The sequence below is a fragment of the Drosophila arizonae genome, chromosome 3 (genome assembly GCF_054131065.1).
Source record: "Drosophila arizonae isolate 15081-1271.41 chromosome 3, UAZ_ARI_1.0, whole genome shotgun sequence".
NCBI classification, from domain to species: Eukaryota; Metazoa; Arthropoda; class Insecta; order Diptera; family Drosophilidae; genus Drosophila; species Drosophila arizonae.
The window spans coordinates 8,266,062-8,283,849 of record NC_142923.1 but is presented as its reverse complement, the minus strand read 5'-3'; the positions used below and the strand labels follow the sequence as shown (position 1 = coordinate 8,283,849).

General features: G+C 36.9%; 1 protein-coding gene across 7 annotated transcripts in view; it reads right to left on the bottom strand.

The window, feature by feature from the left end:
* bru2 (bruno 2) overlaps positions 1-17,788 on the bottom strand; it is a 72,100-nt gene that overhangs the window by 37,069 nt on the left and 17,243 nt on the right. For all 7 annotated transcript variants that reach the window (XM_089465794.1, XM_089465793.1, XM_018002763.2 and 4 more), the window contains exon 5: positions 14,122-14,170. In XM_089465794.1, the coding sequence (XP_089321920.1) occupies positions 14,122-14,170 (49 nt within the window). The remainder of the gene's footprint in view (positions 1-14,121; positions 14,171-17,788) is intronic.

The window sequence follows — 17,788 nt, the reverse complement described above, 5'->3', positions numbered from 1 at the left end:
TGAAATGATTTTCAGTCGCCCTTTCGCCGCAACAATTTTTATGTGCACTTTTTTCGTGCTGTTGCAATTCTCAAAATAGCAAAGCAGCTCATAAAATTTCAAATTGGAAATTGAATATAAAAACCTATTTAACGAAACGCAGCGCAGCGCCTAAGCAAATTGAACTCAACGGACCAAAGCGAATTTCACAAATGTCACAATTTATCCAGAGACCACGCCTATTACCCCTCTCTCTCTCACTCTCTCTCTCTCTCTCTCTCTCTCTCTCTCTCTCTCTGTCTCTCTCTTTATACTATTGCTAGGTGACACCTGGTTGAAACTCTAATCAGCTTCAAATATAGCTGCTAAAAAATAAACGTCTGTGTTTATATAACACAGGCCTCGTTTATATTTACTATGTACCCTACGCTCTATCAGCCGAAGGGGGCGTCTTTGGCTAAGGGGCGTGCCTACGGAACCTGAAACCTAAACTAAACAACTGTCGACATAACAAAAAAAATGAGCTGTGAAATTTTAAGCTTATTTATTTACAGCAATAAATACAAGTGAAATCTCAGTTGATTTATGACCATGTGAAATTCTGTTTTAAGAAAAGAAAGCTGAATCGAACATAATATGCGATTTTAACAGTTCATAAAACTCAGCTTAGCAATAATATTTATTCTTCAGAATATAAAAGCTACGCTTAAAAGGAATTATTTTTTAGGGATTTTTTTTTTACTAGATTTATTTGCTTAGCTCATTTGATGTCGATGTTGAGTGGGAGAATCTATAGAGAATAATATATTTTTGAGATTAAAAAAAATACGTGCGAAAATTTGTATTAAATTAAGTATTTTTCAAAGTAATAAAGTAAATTTGACAAATCTTTAAAGTAAATATATTTCTCGCCAATGGAAATCTGCTGAAAGACTTAAAAGATGAAATTATAAGATATATGGACATTTTATATATTGATCTCGGCATTAGCAATTCTCGAGCTTCAACTCTTTCCTCAGCTCTCCCTTACTCCACTTGTAGCATCTCACAAGTACAACTACTCAAAGGTCACATAGGGTTAATAAACCCAAAAGACTTTCATCAGAGTTCCCTAAAACCTCAAACATTTCGAACTGCTTTGATGACAATCGATTGTTATTGTTTGCCTTAAAAATAGCTAGATGCGTTCATTTCGAATTGCTTGTGGAAAATGAAACAAAGTATATATTCATGTCAACTATATTTTCTATTGATTTTCGCTCATCTTCTCGAGACTTTCCACAACTTGTCGAGCTTGTCTGTTTTCAATTTCTGGCGGCCCAGCTAAATTGACGTTTGCCTGCCTGTCTATTGACAGACTGCTCTTTCTCTATATATATTGTGTTGCTGTTGTTGTTGTTGTTGTTGTTGTTGCTGCTGATGGACTATGCTGTTTGTACTTGGTCAACATGTAGACATAAATATGCGTAAATATACGAAACTTATATGCTTACATATATGCATAGATACGTATATGTGTATATAGTGGGGCATAGGTACAGGTACTATATAGCATGGAGCACTGAGAAGAAAGCACAAATATTGATGGAAATATTTGACAATTTTTGTGGCCTGAGCCTTGTTAGACGTGAAGTGCATTGCGACACAGCGTTGCAACATGCAAATGCAATTGATTTGCTGCTGCTGCTGCTGCTGTTGCAGTCATGCACTTTTATAATAGCATATAATGTATGGCACATTGCAACACTGCTGTCTATCGACTGGCTTGTAATAATTTTTTATTTTTTTTTGTTACGCTTCGCTGACAACTACCAATTTGTCAACTCGGTCAACACATGCGGTTCTAACTCTTATTTAGTTTTTTTTTTTCCACTGACAATTGCTTGATTGCAACTAGAACTGATTAGCCCAATTAGTTAAGAACTTTGACCTTAACCAGCCCCATCTGGATATCACATGTGCTTAGTGCTCTTTGTACTTTATCTTGACTTTTGCTATCTGCTTAGCTACATATTTTTCGCTTCATGCAGCTCATTTGAATAAGCACCACAATTATCGCATAAGCTTCATAAACTTCACATTTACACTCTGAACCTTTTGGTTAATGTGCGGGTATCTCAAAGTTTTTAGAGCGTAAAGTAACGCATTTTCATTTTAAACTGACGTATCTGAAGCATGTTAAAAATAATAATAAAAGTAATAATAAAGAAATAGATTACGTTGGCAATCTAATTTGATGTCTATAGCCAAAGTTGTCGCGTAGAGAGTGAGAGAGCCATAGAGAGAGATATAGTGAGAGAGTGGGTAAGCGTGAGAGTGAGAGCAAGAGAGGAGAGAGTCTTAAAATGGAGATACTAATGTGATATACATATATGTATAATTTTTTAATTATGACTATATATTTATATATATACTGTATATAACTAAGCATTTTTCTATTGAGGAACAAATATATTTCTAATATGTATACCAGTCATTAAATATCTAAACTGTATAATCAATCATAAAGAATGCATATGAGAGTAGTACAAAAGAATTCAGTATCTAGAAAACTTTAGACTGGATAGCAAGACTCGATATGCCAAAACTTTGGGCTGTAAATGATATATAGCTAATGAAATTGCTATTTATAAATATAAAGTTAAGCCATGCATATCTTTTTAATCCCAATATACGATATATATACTTTTTATATCTCTATCGTCTTTATCTATAGTTTGGCCAACTCTTATTTTTTATATAAATAAATATATTTTTTAAATATTATTAACAAGGAAAAAAAGAAGATATTTCTTGCATTCCTTTTGCAGTGTTTTCAGCCAAATATTTGATGCCCTTAATTCTGCTTAAAGTGCAGTGTCATAGCTGTTCTTTTATGTTGGGATATACATAGATATACTAGGAACATATATGTATGTAAAGCATGTATATATGCATTTGTTTTTGGGTTGACATGCTGTTGACATTTTGTATTTAATATGCCGCACACCTTTGTTGTAGTTGTTCTTGTTCGTGTTGTTGCTGTTTGAGAATTGACAACTGACAATTTCCGTTTGTTGCCGGGCAATACGCACTTGTTCCCCTCCCGGGCTACGACGTCAACTAACCCAACTGATTATTTTCAATTGGAATTTACTTTGCTTACGGCCAAGTGATTCATTTTCATGCTGACGCCAAGAAATCCATTACGTGATGTATTTATTTTTCTCCCCTCGCTCTCTCTCTCTCTTTCTCTCTCTCTTTCGCTTGCTCTTTGAATTTCTACAAAATTATACATGCTTAAGAAAACGCATATATGTATAAGACTGAGCGCTATTGCGTGGTTTGTATCTAGATGTTTTCAATTTAATGACACTTGTGCTAGTTGTTTGCCTGCGGCATCTTTTAATATTTGCACAAATGCGGCATTCGAGGCAGAGTCAACAAATTTTCTCCTATTGTACTCAAGTACATAGATATGTAGCCTATATATATATATATGTATATATGAATGTATGCAAAGGGTTCAGCTGACCTTGAGCTAGACTTTACGCACGTACGCTCAGGTACCAGATCGAACTCTCAGATCGTGAAGATGCCAGCACATCTGAGACCATTTATGATGACAGTTGTTCATCTATGTGTGAGGGTGTGTGTGTGGGTGCGAGTGTTTGGGGCACACCTCGAATAAACTGAAGCATTCAAGCGTTACGCCAACTGTATCGGAAATCGGTTTAACTTTTATACAATAATGTGGCATATATATCTATATATATCTATAGAACTATGTTTGTATAGTTGGCTGGCTATTGTTCAGTGTAACGAATCAGCTGTTGTTGTGCCTGTATAGCAAATTTATGTAAATACATTCGACACGTTTCCCAATGCACATACAGTCCAAGTAAATAGGGTTTATCAGCGACTACAGTAATGACTGCCTATGTGCTTGGATTCACCAAAAGTCAACTTTATATGCGCGGGGAGTTCAGCTTCAGTGTTAACTGCCTAAATGGATGGAAAAGTGGAAGTAACTACAAATAAGTGGCTGTTACAGTCGTAACTGCTTACGTAAGCTGCAGTCACAGTCGATTTAATAGAATTTTAAAAACCAGCGAACAAATTATTTATGACAAGGGCGGGCATAGTACAGTGTTCACTGTGTAAATGAAGCTCAAAGTAAATAATTTTTGGAGTACAATAATTGACAATAAGTATTGCGTAAGAAAAACTAGACAGAGGCACATCTCGATTTTGTTAGCTAAGCTTCACTCTAGTTATTTAAGATCCGATTGAGTCCTTCACTGTACCATAAGTATTTCCGTAGCAAACTAACGAGCACTTGCCCAATTGGGCAACACTGTATTGCCTGATGTGGGATGCCAAGCTTTACTGTGTTGTAGAATCGCAGTTCTTCACGTTTATTTGGAGAAACAACAACAGCAACTAAAACTGCTGCATAGCTGATATTGCAATTCATTTGGTTAACAAATTGTATCTTTCAGATACGTTGCTAGAGATAGATACATTTTGACACTCTCGGCTGAGGCAGACGCGCGTGCGCAACTTGAGGCGAACTGCAGCGCAGCTTGAGCTATCTGCAAATGTATCTATGAGATACAGATATGCTGTGCAGCACTCTATGCCGAAGACCGGAGACCGAAGACCGAACACCGAAGAAACGTAAACGAAAACGAAAAGCGCAAAGCGAAAAGCAAAGAAAAACGCGACTGATTGCTGGGCGATTGAGTGACAAACTGCTTGCGTCGCTTATTTTGTCGCTGCTGTTTTGCGCTGTCGTGCGGTTTTTTTTACTTTACTTGATTTTTTCCACATTTTTATTTATTTATTTATTTTGTTGTTTTTTTGTTTCTTTAGCTTTTTTGTTTTGTCTCAGTCGTAGTTGTAGCACATGCGAGCGTATGTGTGTGTGTGTGTTTGTACTTTAGCCATTGTGTACTCAGTTCACGATGTGCCCAACCGCATGGCGAGGCATTCGAATACGAATACGAAATTATCATTATTATCGTTGGCTTTTAGTTTTTGGCATTTTTCGTTTCAGTTAAATGGCATTTGCGACTAAATGAAAAACCCAAACACACAACCCAGAAATCACACTAAACACACAGACACACAACACACCCATACACACTATAAATGCCACTACCATTGAATTTTGCAATACTCTAGAGATAAAAGACTCAGCTATTAACAAAAACTAAATGAAATTGATCTGAAATTAGATTTCAATTGAATAAATATTAATTCAATTTAAAATCGGAGTATAGATAAAACCAATATCATTTTCAGTCAAATTCAAATTTTTCATTGAACTTGAAATGTTATATATATAAATATATAATATATTAATAACTTTTTTACCTTACATACAAATTTAACTTGGAAAAGTTTTTCCATGACTTTTCTAAAACTTTTTTGCTCTTGTTTTTTTCCATGTAAATAAATAGTTTTTATTAGTTTAAGCAACGTGACATAGCTTTTAATTTTAGTTTAATGCTCGCTTTGTCGTCAAGTGTATCTAAGCCATAAATTGGGGGACTCATCAAGAGGCGCGTGCTAAGCAGCGCTGATCATAGCCGCCACCTGATCACGAGTATCTCATAGATACACACAAATACACAGGCAAACACAGAGTGTCGATTCGAGTAATTTTGTTATACTACGGCTTTGGATGAAAATCGTTGACAGAGTGGGTATTTGGGTTTTTCTGGAAATTTGACTGATTATATTATGTAGGTATATAGAGCTATCTGTTCTGGTACAACATCTACAGTTTAGGTGCTTAAGAGACACCAAGTTTCAACAGTAGTTTCTTCTAATATGAGTAATAAAATCAAATTCACTTTAGTGCCATTACAGGGTATCTGCTACATCATCAGCGCCGTCTACAGAACATCGTCGTGCTTTTTGTTTCGGAGTTTTGCACTGTGTCTGTGCGTTTGCCAATGCATTTGCATTGACGGTTGCTTGCCACTCGACTAAACTGATAAAAATCAGTCATATATACAATATAATATTCGCTATATATACAGCTTTATGTATCTAAGTTGGCTTATATACTTGTGCCGGGACTACCTGACTTTGGATGTTGGCATTGCGAGCGCCGGTCTCTGGTCTCGCACATTATGTTTGTTTATTTATTATTGTTTCGCGTTTCAGAGCCGGCGACAGTTGTTTAATTTATCAGTTAACAGCTTTGTGGCTTTGCAGTCATACGCTAAAAGCTTCAGTTGCTTCCACTCTCGATCGTATTTCAGCGGATTTATTTTTATTTTTTTCACAGTTTTCTGTATATGAGCTTAAAAAAAATAAACCCAATTGTGAGTACCTAAAAAGTACTCATTGCCCTTACTGCTGGAATTAGAAACGAAAGAAAAAAGACCCGAAAGGAAATACTAGAAGAGCCTAAAACCGTAGTGAGAGACCAGCTGTGGTTGTGGCTGTGTCTGGGGCTGTGGCTGGGGCTGTGGTTGAGGTTCAGGTTTTGGGTACGCTCGCAGCGCTTATCTCGACAAGAAATTTAATTAAAATAAAACCATATGCCGCAATTGAAACGCCCCCTAATTACCAGGGACGCCTCAGCGATAGACGCAGATACAAATACAGATACAGATACAGATACACAAAGTCTATGGGCTACTGGGGATAAAAATGCAAACAGACGCCCGCAACAGAGCACTTGAAAAGGCATGGATGAGATAGAGTGAGAGAGAGAGAGAGAGAGGGGGGGAGAGGGTGGCTTCCCAGAAGGGGGTGTATAACACAAAAAATAATAATATGCGGCATATTGAAACAGACGCAAAACCATTTTCGATAATTGAAAATAATAATTAAAATTCTCTGATTGAGGCGCATTCGCTTTTTGTTGTGCACCACAACAACTGACGTCCACAATTGGAGTGAAAGAAGCTATAAAAAGCAACAAAAGCAACAACAACAACAACGACAACAATCGACTTGCAGCTAACATACACAACAATTTGTTATTCAATGTTGGACTTTCAATACCGCGTAACTGATTTGAGTATTTCAGGAAATGAGGTATATTGCAGTTGATAGACTGTGAACTGGGTAACTCAGACAATTCTTAGCTCGAGTTTCGTTAAGCTTAATTTGTCTATACGATATTACAGTAAACAGTTTTAAGCAGCTGTCTATGCAGATCTAGTTCCAGGAATACTAGTTGTAAAGCATTCAAGAGAATAACTTCAAATTGATTGATATAGATTATTATTATTTGGAAATTGGAAAAATCTCAGCTTTCTATATATATAAAGATAATAAATTGTATATTAATAATATTTAGTATTACATAATATATTATATATTTTTATTTTATAAATCTTCTTCATTATTAAATTACTATAGTGTTAGCTTTATATGTTTGGCATATCTATATTATAGGCCGTATATGCATATATATCTCAGATGTAAGTATTTCACATTTCATATATTTTCTGCGACAACTTTGAGTGCCAAATTTCTTGTCAGATCTCAAATTTGACATAACTCGAACAGAAAATTATTATTTTAAAAATATTTTTTGCTATTACATACATTTTCAAAGCCCATGAAAACTAATATAAACTTAAATTAATATAAAAAAAATATATGTATATATATATATATAAAATCTTAGCAGCCTCAAACGAAGAACGGCTTACAGGGTAACTGCAATTCGAGCAAGCTCGTCTGAAGCTACCATTTTTTCTCCTCATTTTAATATGCAAAACTTGTCGCCAGCCTGGAGAATTGTAATGCTGTTGTTGCTGCTTCTTCTATCAGTCAGTTTTTTCTTCGCTTTTCCCAATTCTTTTTGCTTTCGTCTCTTTGTCTTTCGTAGAGGCAAAGCCCGTTAGCCGTATTTGTGTCTTGTGTCCAGGCCATAGAAGTCATCGTTATGGTGTCCCCAAAGTGCGCCTGGCTTTGTTCTGTCTCCACCCCACCCCAACCTTTGCCTTTGCCGCCGCCTCTGCCTAGCTCCCGCTCGTTGACTTTTTAGAATTTATGAGCGTTCTGCATTTGGGATTCCAAGTGCGTGATTTCTTCAATTAAATGCCCCAAAGTCTTTGGCTCTCATTGCAAGCAGCCGGCGGCAGTCAGAGTCGCAGCACTTGTTGAATGGCATTGCACAATCATGTGGCAATGTCTTTGACTCTGCGTAGCCCTTCCCCCCCAGTGGCCCCCTCTAGAAAATGATGTATGTTAAGCATGCTCGTTTGGGGAGGGCGACAGTTCACAGCATTGTCTGCGCCATTCTAAGACTCTTTTGGACAATACTTGTGGTTCAAGCATAGCATTTAGCATAATTCTCAAACAATGACAATGGTTCAGTCAATAGCATAGATGTGAATGGGAGAGAATATAATAGAATAGCATGGCATTCAGTTGTTTGCAATTATGGTTAAGAAATTAATTTGCCAACTTGTGCAATAGCAAATTATTCACAATTGAAGTTGAAGTTGAAGTTGGGCACGTAAAACGGAAATGGGAAAATTTCACTAATTAGCCAAAGATAATTCTCTTATCTGTATTTAGATTTGGGCTTTAGGCAGGAAAATGCACTCGATAACTTGGGCACTTAACGACGCAAGAGACGGAAACGCCAGCAGATAAAAGAGTATTTAAAAACGATTTTAAATTGCTGAAAAGGTTTTCACTTATAGATGAACCATTCTACTTCTACTTCTCAGCTAAGAGATTTCATTTTCCGATAAATGTAATTTTTATAGTTTTCTTTTTCAGCTTTGTCTTCAAGCGATATTTCATTAGCTTTTGCTACGCACGGCTATTATGCGCATATTTCAATATAGGCGCAACTCAAGCGTGTTGCATGTGAGTGTGTTTATGTGTGTGCCTTGTGCCACATGACAAACTGCAGCTGCAACAAGACGAAAACGCACTTGCAACACGCAATGCAGCGTTAAAAAACAATTTCTCCATTTGGTGGCATTCCACAAATGCTTTTAGCAATGGCTCGATGCGGGCCACGCAAGCGCAACTAGAATCACACATAGATACAGATACATATCGAGCGAGAGCTGCAGAGACAGCTAAAGTATCTGAGCTATTTGAGATACATATACATAAAGATCAATCATTGTGGCTGCTGATAGATGCTTGTGGATTAAAGAGTAGAATTGGCGATGAAGACGGAATTATAGATAATGTATTGGTAATATTGATAGACATATACATAAAAGATACATATTGGTTCTTGAGCAACTTGAGCATGCAAAAGTATCTGAAGAAAAGCGTGTCAGATACAAGATATTATAATAATTATAGGCATTAAATAATGCAGAATTAGAAATTTCCTATGAAATATGTAACCAAAGATATACAGATACATTTCAAGCAACTGCAAAAGATACAGATAATGTATGCCCATGCAGACTATAGATATACATAAGTACAGAGTTTAATAAAAAGTATCTATAAAAGAAAAAGATTATTAGGTAATATATAAAGATACAGATTTAATATGTAACTACATATATAGATGTATCTACATATATATTATTCAATAATTTCCCTCATCTATAATACTTCTTGTACAAACAATATTGTAATATTGTAATATTACTTTGTTGCATTGCTTAAGATAAAACACATATTGATTGAGATACATATCGAGCAACAGCTTGAGATAAAATAACTGTGAATGTGCGCAGTTCACTTGAATCAAAACAAAAAGACAAAAACAGAAAACAGCTGAGTTAATAACGGCTCAATTGCTGGCTAATAACATGTATATCAATCTATATACATATAAATATATATATGAAGTATATAAGCAAAAGCGAAATTGAATGGAAATTGAAATTGAAATGAAAAACTGGTTGCGGTCGTTGCGATCCACAAAGTCAGCGAGCGGGTGCGCGGGTGCACAATAATAATTAACCAGCTGTAGGAGCCGATATATTGGGAAGCCGGCTCGAACGAGTGAGTCAAGCAGCGGCGGATGCTGCGCTGCTGCTGCATTTGCTCAGATTTATTAAATTTTTTATTTAATTTTAAAGTGTTTTTTTTTTTTTTTTTTTTTTTTTTTTTTTTTTTTGTTATTTGTTTTGCTTTGTCTCAAAAGCATTCGGTCAATACATATTGGCAATTTGCATATTGTTGTTGGCATTTATGAGCGTTGTTTACATTTTGGCAATTGGCAAAAGCCAAAAAAGATGTGCACAGATTTTAAGTGAGCATAAAACTAACTATATGTATGTATGTATGTATGTATGTATGTATGTATATATTACTTTATGTGCTGTTGCTGTAAACACTTGATATTTGTAAATATATTTCTTTTGAACTTTCGAGCAATTTCAAAATAATTGTTGATTAATTAAAGTTAAGTGCGCGACATTTTCAATAAAATTGATTTTGATTACTTTTCAAATTTAGTTTCAATTCACTTCAATTGAGCGTGCACAGTTATTTAATTTAAAGAATTTCCTTTATTGTTTACTTTGCGGGCAGCAAATTGAAAAACGTGCGCGATCGATCGACTGACGGCTGCGGCGAACTGCGGCAAACTGCGGCGACAAAATATTCTATTGGAATACACGCTCACGTTTGACAAATTGCGCGCGTGAGGAGCTATCGATGCGACCAACCGACCCGTCCGACCATCCGTCTACACTGAACAACCAACTGTGTGTAACAGCAACAGCAACAGCAAAAGCAACAGCAAAAGCAGCGGCAGCGGCATCGGCTGGGGGCTTTTGGCTTTGGGCCGATCGTCAATTGCGCTGCACTTTGAATTTCATTTGCTGCCTGGCGCCTGGCAATGCTTATGCCGGCTTGCGCTCTCTGACGGCTAGCCCACCCGCTCTCTCGCACGCTATCTCTATTTCGCTCGTGCGCTCTCTCTTCGCGCACAGCTGTTGCTGGCGAGCGCGCTCTCTTCGCCACTTGTGGCTTAGTCAAAGTCAATTAGTTACGCTCTTTGCTTGCGTTTTGTCTTGTTTGTTTATGTTTGTTTCGCGCATTTCTCGCTGCCGGCTGACTAAGCGCTTTTATGTTGTTGTTGCTTGGTTTGTTTTAGAGTTCAAAGAAGATGATTGACGGACATCTGTCTCGCTCTAGCACAAGCGCTGCACAGTCTTGTCTTGTTTTAGTACTGCTAATGGCGACGTCTTGTAAAGTAACGGCTTGTAATTCAATTCAAAGCTTGCAGCGCCAGTAAAACGACTTTGGCGCCCAATCTAACCTCAGTTGACAGTGCTGGAAATTTTAAGTGCATAGAGATGTAGCTAAACGAGGAATGTGGAATATAAAAAAAAAAGTTATGCAGGCATTGAAGATCCTAAAGAAAGCCATCAGAAGGCCTTGCCACCTTCAGGTAACTTGTGATATGCTTTTAAATAAATGAAAATCATTTGCCAAAACGAATTTATGGCATTGGAAGTAGGCAACACTTCGAGTGCCAAGCCCTGTATAAGAAGTTGTTGTCGAGCAGAGGCTTCACTGTGTTTGCAGCTCAAGCATTTCAAACAATACTTTATGTTAGCTCAGCCTGTTTTTCTGTTATTCACCGAATTTCACAATATTTAACACATTTAACGGCGAGTTAAACGAAACGCTGCTCACAATTAGCAACTCGGGCATAGCCCTAACGAACTGCGGCTATTTAGGTTTGTAAATGTATCTGTTGGATACACAAGTATCTACAAGCGCATGTATCTAAAGAGGCGATCACGTCAGTTGCTAAACGAGCAACAAATGTGCGAAAATCAATTGATGAGGCCATGTCTCGGCAGCATAGGAAAGCGCTTTGTATAGCCCGTAGAATGCCGTAATTGAATTGAAAACTGTGCTAATGTGACCAGCAGCAAAAGTATCTAATAGATGCACAGATGCAGACACAGATACAGAGACAGACACAGCCACAGATGCAACAAATTGCACGAGCATGAAAGCATGCATTTGACTCAATCGCAGATCTGAAGATACCGCTGCATGAGTTGCCACATCGCCATGGAACTGCCGGAGTAGCGCATTGTAGGGTGTCCACCCTACAAGTTGTCAGCGCCTGACAACTTCACAAATTAATATGCTCATTAATTAGAAAGCCACGGCGGCGTAAATAAAAGTGTGCGTAAAAGTGCAGACGCTGCACAGCATACATAATTAATTTGCCATGATTGCTCAGGCAGCCCCGGCCTGAGCGACAGAGATAGACAAGCGAGAGCGAGACAAAAGAATGCTCGAGCAATGAGCAAGTATTCAAAGCAGCTAACAGCAAAAGGGCACCGACGAAACGGCTAAAAGTGTTTAGAATTTCTGGCATCTTGTCAAGTGTCGCAAAAACATTTGGCAAAGCATCCAAGGGGCATGATCGGATGCAGAAGGGAGCGGGCGGCAGTTGAAGGGTAAGAGAGTGTAAGGCAAAGTTTGCACTTGTTGCATTTGCGTACTTTGTGTGGCATTTGAAATTGTGAGGCATTTATGCATCTTGCCTCGTCTTGTTGCCAATATGCCCTACTACATTAGGGGTAGTCCGCTACTTGAGTGGGATGCGAAAATGCTAAATATATAATTAGGTTAATGTGGAGTTGAAGCTTGCAAGAGATTATTCAAATAATATTTATTTTTTATTTTTATTTATATATTTTGCTACAAAAAATACATTTTTGCACTAGAATATGTAAGAGCATAGCGAATTCTGTCATTTTATATTTAACAATTTTTGTGTGCAATTTTTAATAGCTCTTTTATGGCCACGCCTTGTTATCATTAATTTTCTTGGCACCCAAATAAAATTATAAATCGTCTTAGATAATGTTTAGCCATGCACTTCCAACTAGAAAACTTTTCCTCTGGTTTTATGTTCTTAATTTACTATAAAATTTGTGCGTTACGTATTTTTAAGTTTGTGATTTATTTTTGTCACGCGTACAGCATGACGCACACGACAACAAAAACAACCAATAGAATTATCTATATTATGTGCTCGTTGAACACCTTAATGGACGTTGAGAAGAGCCGAAAATTGTGCAGATTTGTGAGTGAATGAGAAAATACATTAAATATGAATATGTTTAAAAATCTTAATACAAATTTACATTTAATGAAAAACAAGAGCAGCAGATAATTATTTGTAAATTAGGTAAATGCGAAGGTAGATGTTATAGAGAAGAAGTAGAAAGAGGGCTACACTTGATAGGGAATAAAGAAAATTGGGAATAGAAGTAATGGAAGATATACCTTCATATGTGAATAAATGTAATAGAGATAAAATGTAAGAAATCACACTTGTTAAGTAATGAGAGAAATATATAAGAAGAGAATTAGAATAAAAAAAGGGAATAAAATAAAATATAATTGGAAGATATATAGAAATAAATATAGTTAAAAATCTATATAACTATAACTATAACTAATATTCAATTAATGTCAAAGGATGTATTTGAAAACCAAGCACATTTTGCGATGTATGCCAAATTAAAGGTGTACTTTTATATTCTGATAACATTAAAAAAAAAAAAAAAAAAAAAAAAAATTGAAATAATCAATTCGAAAACTGTGAAGATCATAAAAGATCAAATTCATAAAAAACATGCTTCATATAAGAGAATTTTTGTATTACTAGAAAATATATATCATAACCTAACAAGCCACAGCCACGAAAACGGAAACGGAAAATGGCGTAGTGTTATGGAAAGGTTCAATGAGGATTTCATTTTTACTTTTGATTGCTTGGCAATGATGAACAGGGTTGCCACCAAGTCAACAAATAGTGGCAGGCCTTGATACGCAACAGAAAGGGGCGCACACTGACGGCTGTTAGTGTGCGTGTGTGGCTAACAGTTGCGAGCTTGTTGAAATTTTATTCAAAGAGCTTAAGTTTTCAATGCCAGAGCCAAAGACAGAGACAGAGACAGCAATAGAAACAGAAAAACAGAGACAAAGACATCGAATCTAATCGATTTAGTGGGCCGCCGCAAGGCCTGCCCATAGCTAGCATATGCCACCCGGGCCATTACTCATGCATATGGTAGGCGCATGTCTCCGATACAAGCTGCGATTAAGACCACAAGGCAGAGCCATAAAAACTGGCCAACATTCTCAGCAATCAGCCAGACAAAGGACTTTAAAAAAATAAAATGGGGTTTTTCTTTTTATTTCTCTGTTGGAAAAACTTACCATTTCTGTTCTCACTGTCTGCCGGCTTCATTTGAATGGGATGATGCATCTGCAAAAGGCAAAAGAAAGAGAGAGATGGTTAAGTCAGAGCAAGATAGCATTAGCAGAGCAAAGAGCATGGAGCTCTGCTCGGGTTTCCCATTTTAACCGTTGCCAACAGCTGCTGAATTGCAATTCAGACTCAGGTTCTATGGAAGACACATGAGTTCTGTTCCTCCTTTACACTCACATACACCCACTTCCATACATACACACACAAACACGGAGACAGCCATCCTGCTGATAAGTTTTTCAGTTACCTTTCCATTTGCTATGCTTTGAAGATTTCATTACTTTGATACGAACTAAAGTGCAACAAGAATATTGCCACAAAAGGCAAGTGCAAAGGCCAACAAATGTCCCTAAAGGCAAAGGACGGAGGAGCTGGATCCTGCTATCCTGGGCAGGGGCCCTAATGTAAAAATCAAGAGTCCATTTCATTAACGTGGCCATTAGCACTTCTGCAATTGAACGCGCAGCCTTTAACAATTTTTAATTTATTTTACATTCATTGAGCAAACCGATAAGGCTCGCTCTTTGTTCATCTCCTGTTCTCGGCTGTCCTCTAGGCTAGGACTTGACAGGATAGACGGGACAGGAGGGGCAGTGGCAGCACTTGGCAATTCCCGCTGCCATTACTTTGATTTCAATTAACTTTTCATTCAGCTAAGAGGCGCCAACAGCGGCAAATGATAATAATAATACTTACAATCATATTAGACTCGCGTCAATTGATAGTCTTCTACTACTACTTTTTAACTTTGGCGAGAATTCAGTGAGAAAACAAATAGAATATGGTCGAATAGAAGATACCCTAAATCTTAAATGAGAATCATTTAAATTTAAAAAATATATATAAAGATAATATAATTTAAGACATAAGATGCGATAGTTACCCAATTTTTTTAATTTAAAAATATATAAAAAAAAAAAAAAAAAAATTATATACTTATACTTAATAGTCTAATGAATGTTATAGTCTAATGAATGAATTAGGATTAACTTGATTTTATCGTCAACACGTGTATATTCAATTTCTACCTAGTTTGCATAAATATTTTATTAATCGATACTTATCGATTTACAAAAATATATAGACTAGAGAACATTATGATGGAAAATTTGGTAATTGAAGGCATATTACCACCTCACATTCGCAGAAAAGTTAACAAATTTTTAAAAGAGACAGCAAAGGAAAATAGGGCTATAGAGTATATAAACTCTGTATCAATATACGTTTTTCTCTTTTACGCAGACACACTCACACTTACATAACTCTTCTGTATACCCTTTTTTCTAATGGGCTCCGCGGAAAGAAAAACTTGACCGTGTGACGACAAAGAGCTGCGCTAAGTGAATGAATGAATGAGTGACTGACTGATTGAACGAGTGAGTGAGTGAGTGAGTGAGTGAGTGAGTGACTGAGTGAGTGACTGTTGTGTTGAAGTTGAAATTGAAATGAAATGCTCAAGAACTCGACAAGTTGTGCTTGATGTCTAGCCTAGCCGGCCTAGCTACACAGCTGGTTGGCTAGCCTGTCTGTCTGTCTATCTGTCTGGTCAAAAGGTTTTGCACAAATTACGAGAAAATGTCATTGCTTCAGCTACTGCTGGTGCTGCTGCTGGCAGTGCCACAAATTGCCTTCCACTCTCTCACATTGTTGCGTCATTTTGCTGCTCTATTATTCAAAATTGACAGTTGAATGAGTTAAGTGGCCTGTCCAGGATATCGCTCCGGCTTGTACTCTTTTCCCAGCCCACGGAGCGCCAAGCCCCCGCTCTGCTGAGCCCGCTCCCAAATTAGCTGTCCGTTTGTGTAAGCCTTTGCTCCGGATAAGTATTGAACCCGTGTACACAAATCGCTACCCTTTTCACTCCAATGACAATTGGCTTAGCAAAACGATTAGCTCCGAGCTGTTCATTTAGTTGCATTTCTTTGGCAGTTCTTAATCTATTTTTTTTTTTTTTTTCGATATTTCATGTGTGATTGCCGTTCAAATTGTCAATTAGCTATCAAAATATGCCGAACTGTTTACTTTTAGCTAGGTCGCGAAAGACAGGGAAGGGTAAAGAAGAACACTGCAAGAATGCTAACGGAATCTATATAAATTATAAGGAACAATTCAATAATAAATTAAAATAAAAATAGATATGAAAGCACCCAAATTATTTATTTAACTTTTTCTTGAAATAATCTCAAATTTTGTAAAGTGCTAGCTGAGATAAAGGGAAAGCGAGAGAGAGAGAGGCCGATAGAGAGAGACAGAAGTGAAAAGCCGCAGAAAAAAATCTATTTACATATAAAAAAAAAAAAATAAATAAATAAAATAAAAATAAATAAATAAATAAAATAAAATAAAATAAAAATAAAAAATTTATATCTTTTTAAATTCACATAAAAATTTCATTCAATTATACACTTATTAAAATTTCTGAACATTATAATTATACGAATATTAAAACATTTATTAAATCTCTCACCAAAAATATATTTATTTTAACTTTCATTATTACATTCATAAAGCTTTATTTCCCAACTATGTTTGTCCCTCTCGCTCACATGCTTCAAAGCAAACACATGTAAAGCCAATACAAAAAATTATTGCATACTTTTGGGCTGGGACAAAAATAAATCGCATTTGTCGAGTTTTACAGTGTAATCACTTTTCCGGGCAATCCAAGTGCGTCACAACTGCGTCTTTTCACACGTGCCACACAACAAGGACAAAAACAGAAAAAGCCCGACCAAAAGGGCCACTTAACTCACTCACACACGGGCATAGACTTATACACATGTACGTATATGGTCTATATATAGATCGAATTGGTCAGTTCAAAACAAAATATTTATTGAAGCCGTTGACAAGTTGGGCCCACACAAACATGCAGATGCCTGTGTGAGTGTGTTTGTGTGTGTTGCGTCCGTGTGCATGTATGTGAAAATACCGACGTTTTAACGTCTGTTTACCTATCGATTATTTCAGGTAAATTAAGTAGCTCTTGCAGAGCAGCAGACATTGGGAGGGCTTGGTGGTTGTTCAGGCAGCCTGCCAAATGCATTAAGGGATCAGACATCCCCACCCACACACTTACACACACACATGCATAGCTGGGCACTTACTTATACAAACAAAGTGCTTGTATATATAACTATATACATACACACATACGCATATACATATATACCTGGGCATTGATCATTATTTTGACAATTACACATGTGGCGTCATTTGCCACGTCCTTTCTCCCCCTCTATCCCTCCCAATCATCTCACTCTTCCTCTCTCGCTTACTTGCTTTAGTGCCATTGGATTTTCCATTAACAATTTGAATATGTAAATGAAGTAGCTGACTGCGAGCTGGCTACAAAGGCTAGCTAGTCGTACATACCTAGAGAGCGATATGTGAGTATGTATTTTGAGTAAGGGTAGTCCCTTTACAGTGTTTGCCTGTGCGTGAACGCTTCATTTAATACGTTAACAATGAGATTGTCCTCAATAATTGAATCCACTAATTGACTGATGATTACATTTGCGTTGGTCACACAACAACAGACCGACGGCCACGCCCCCACGGCCATGGGTGTAGCTCTCTCTGCGTGTGTGTGTGTGTGTGTGTACATATCGAATG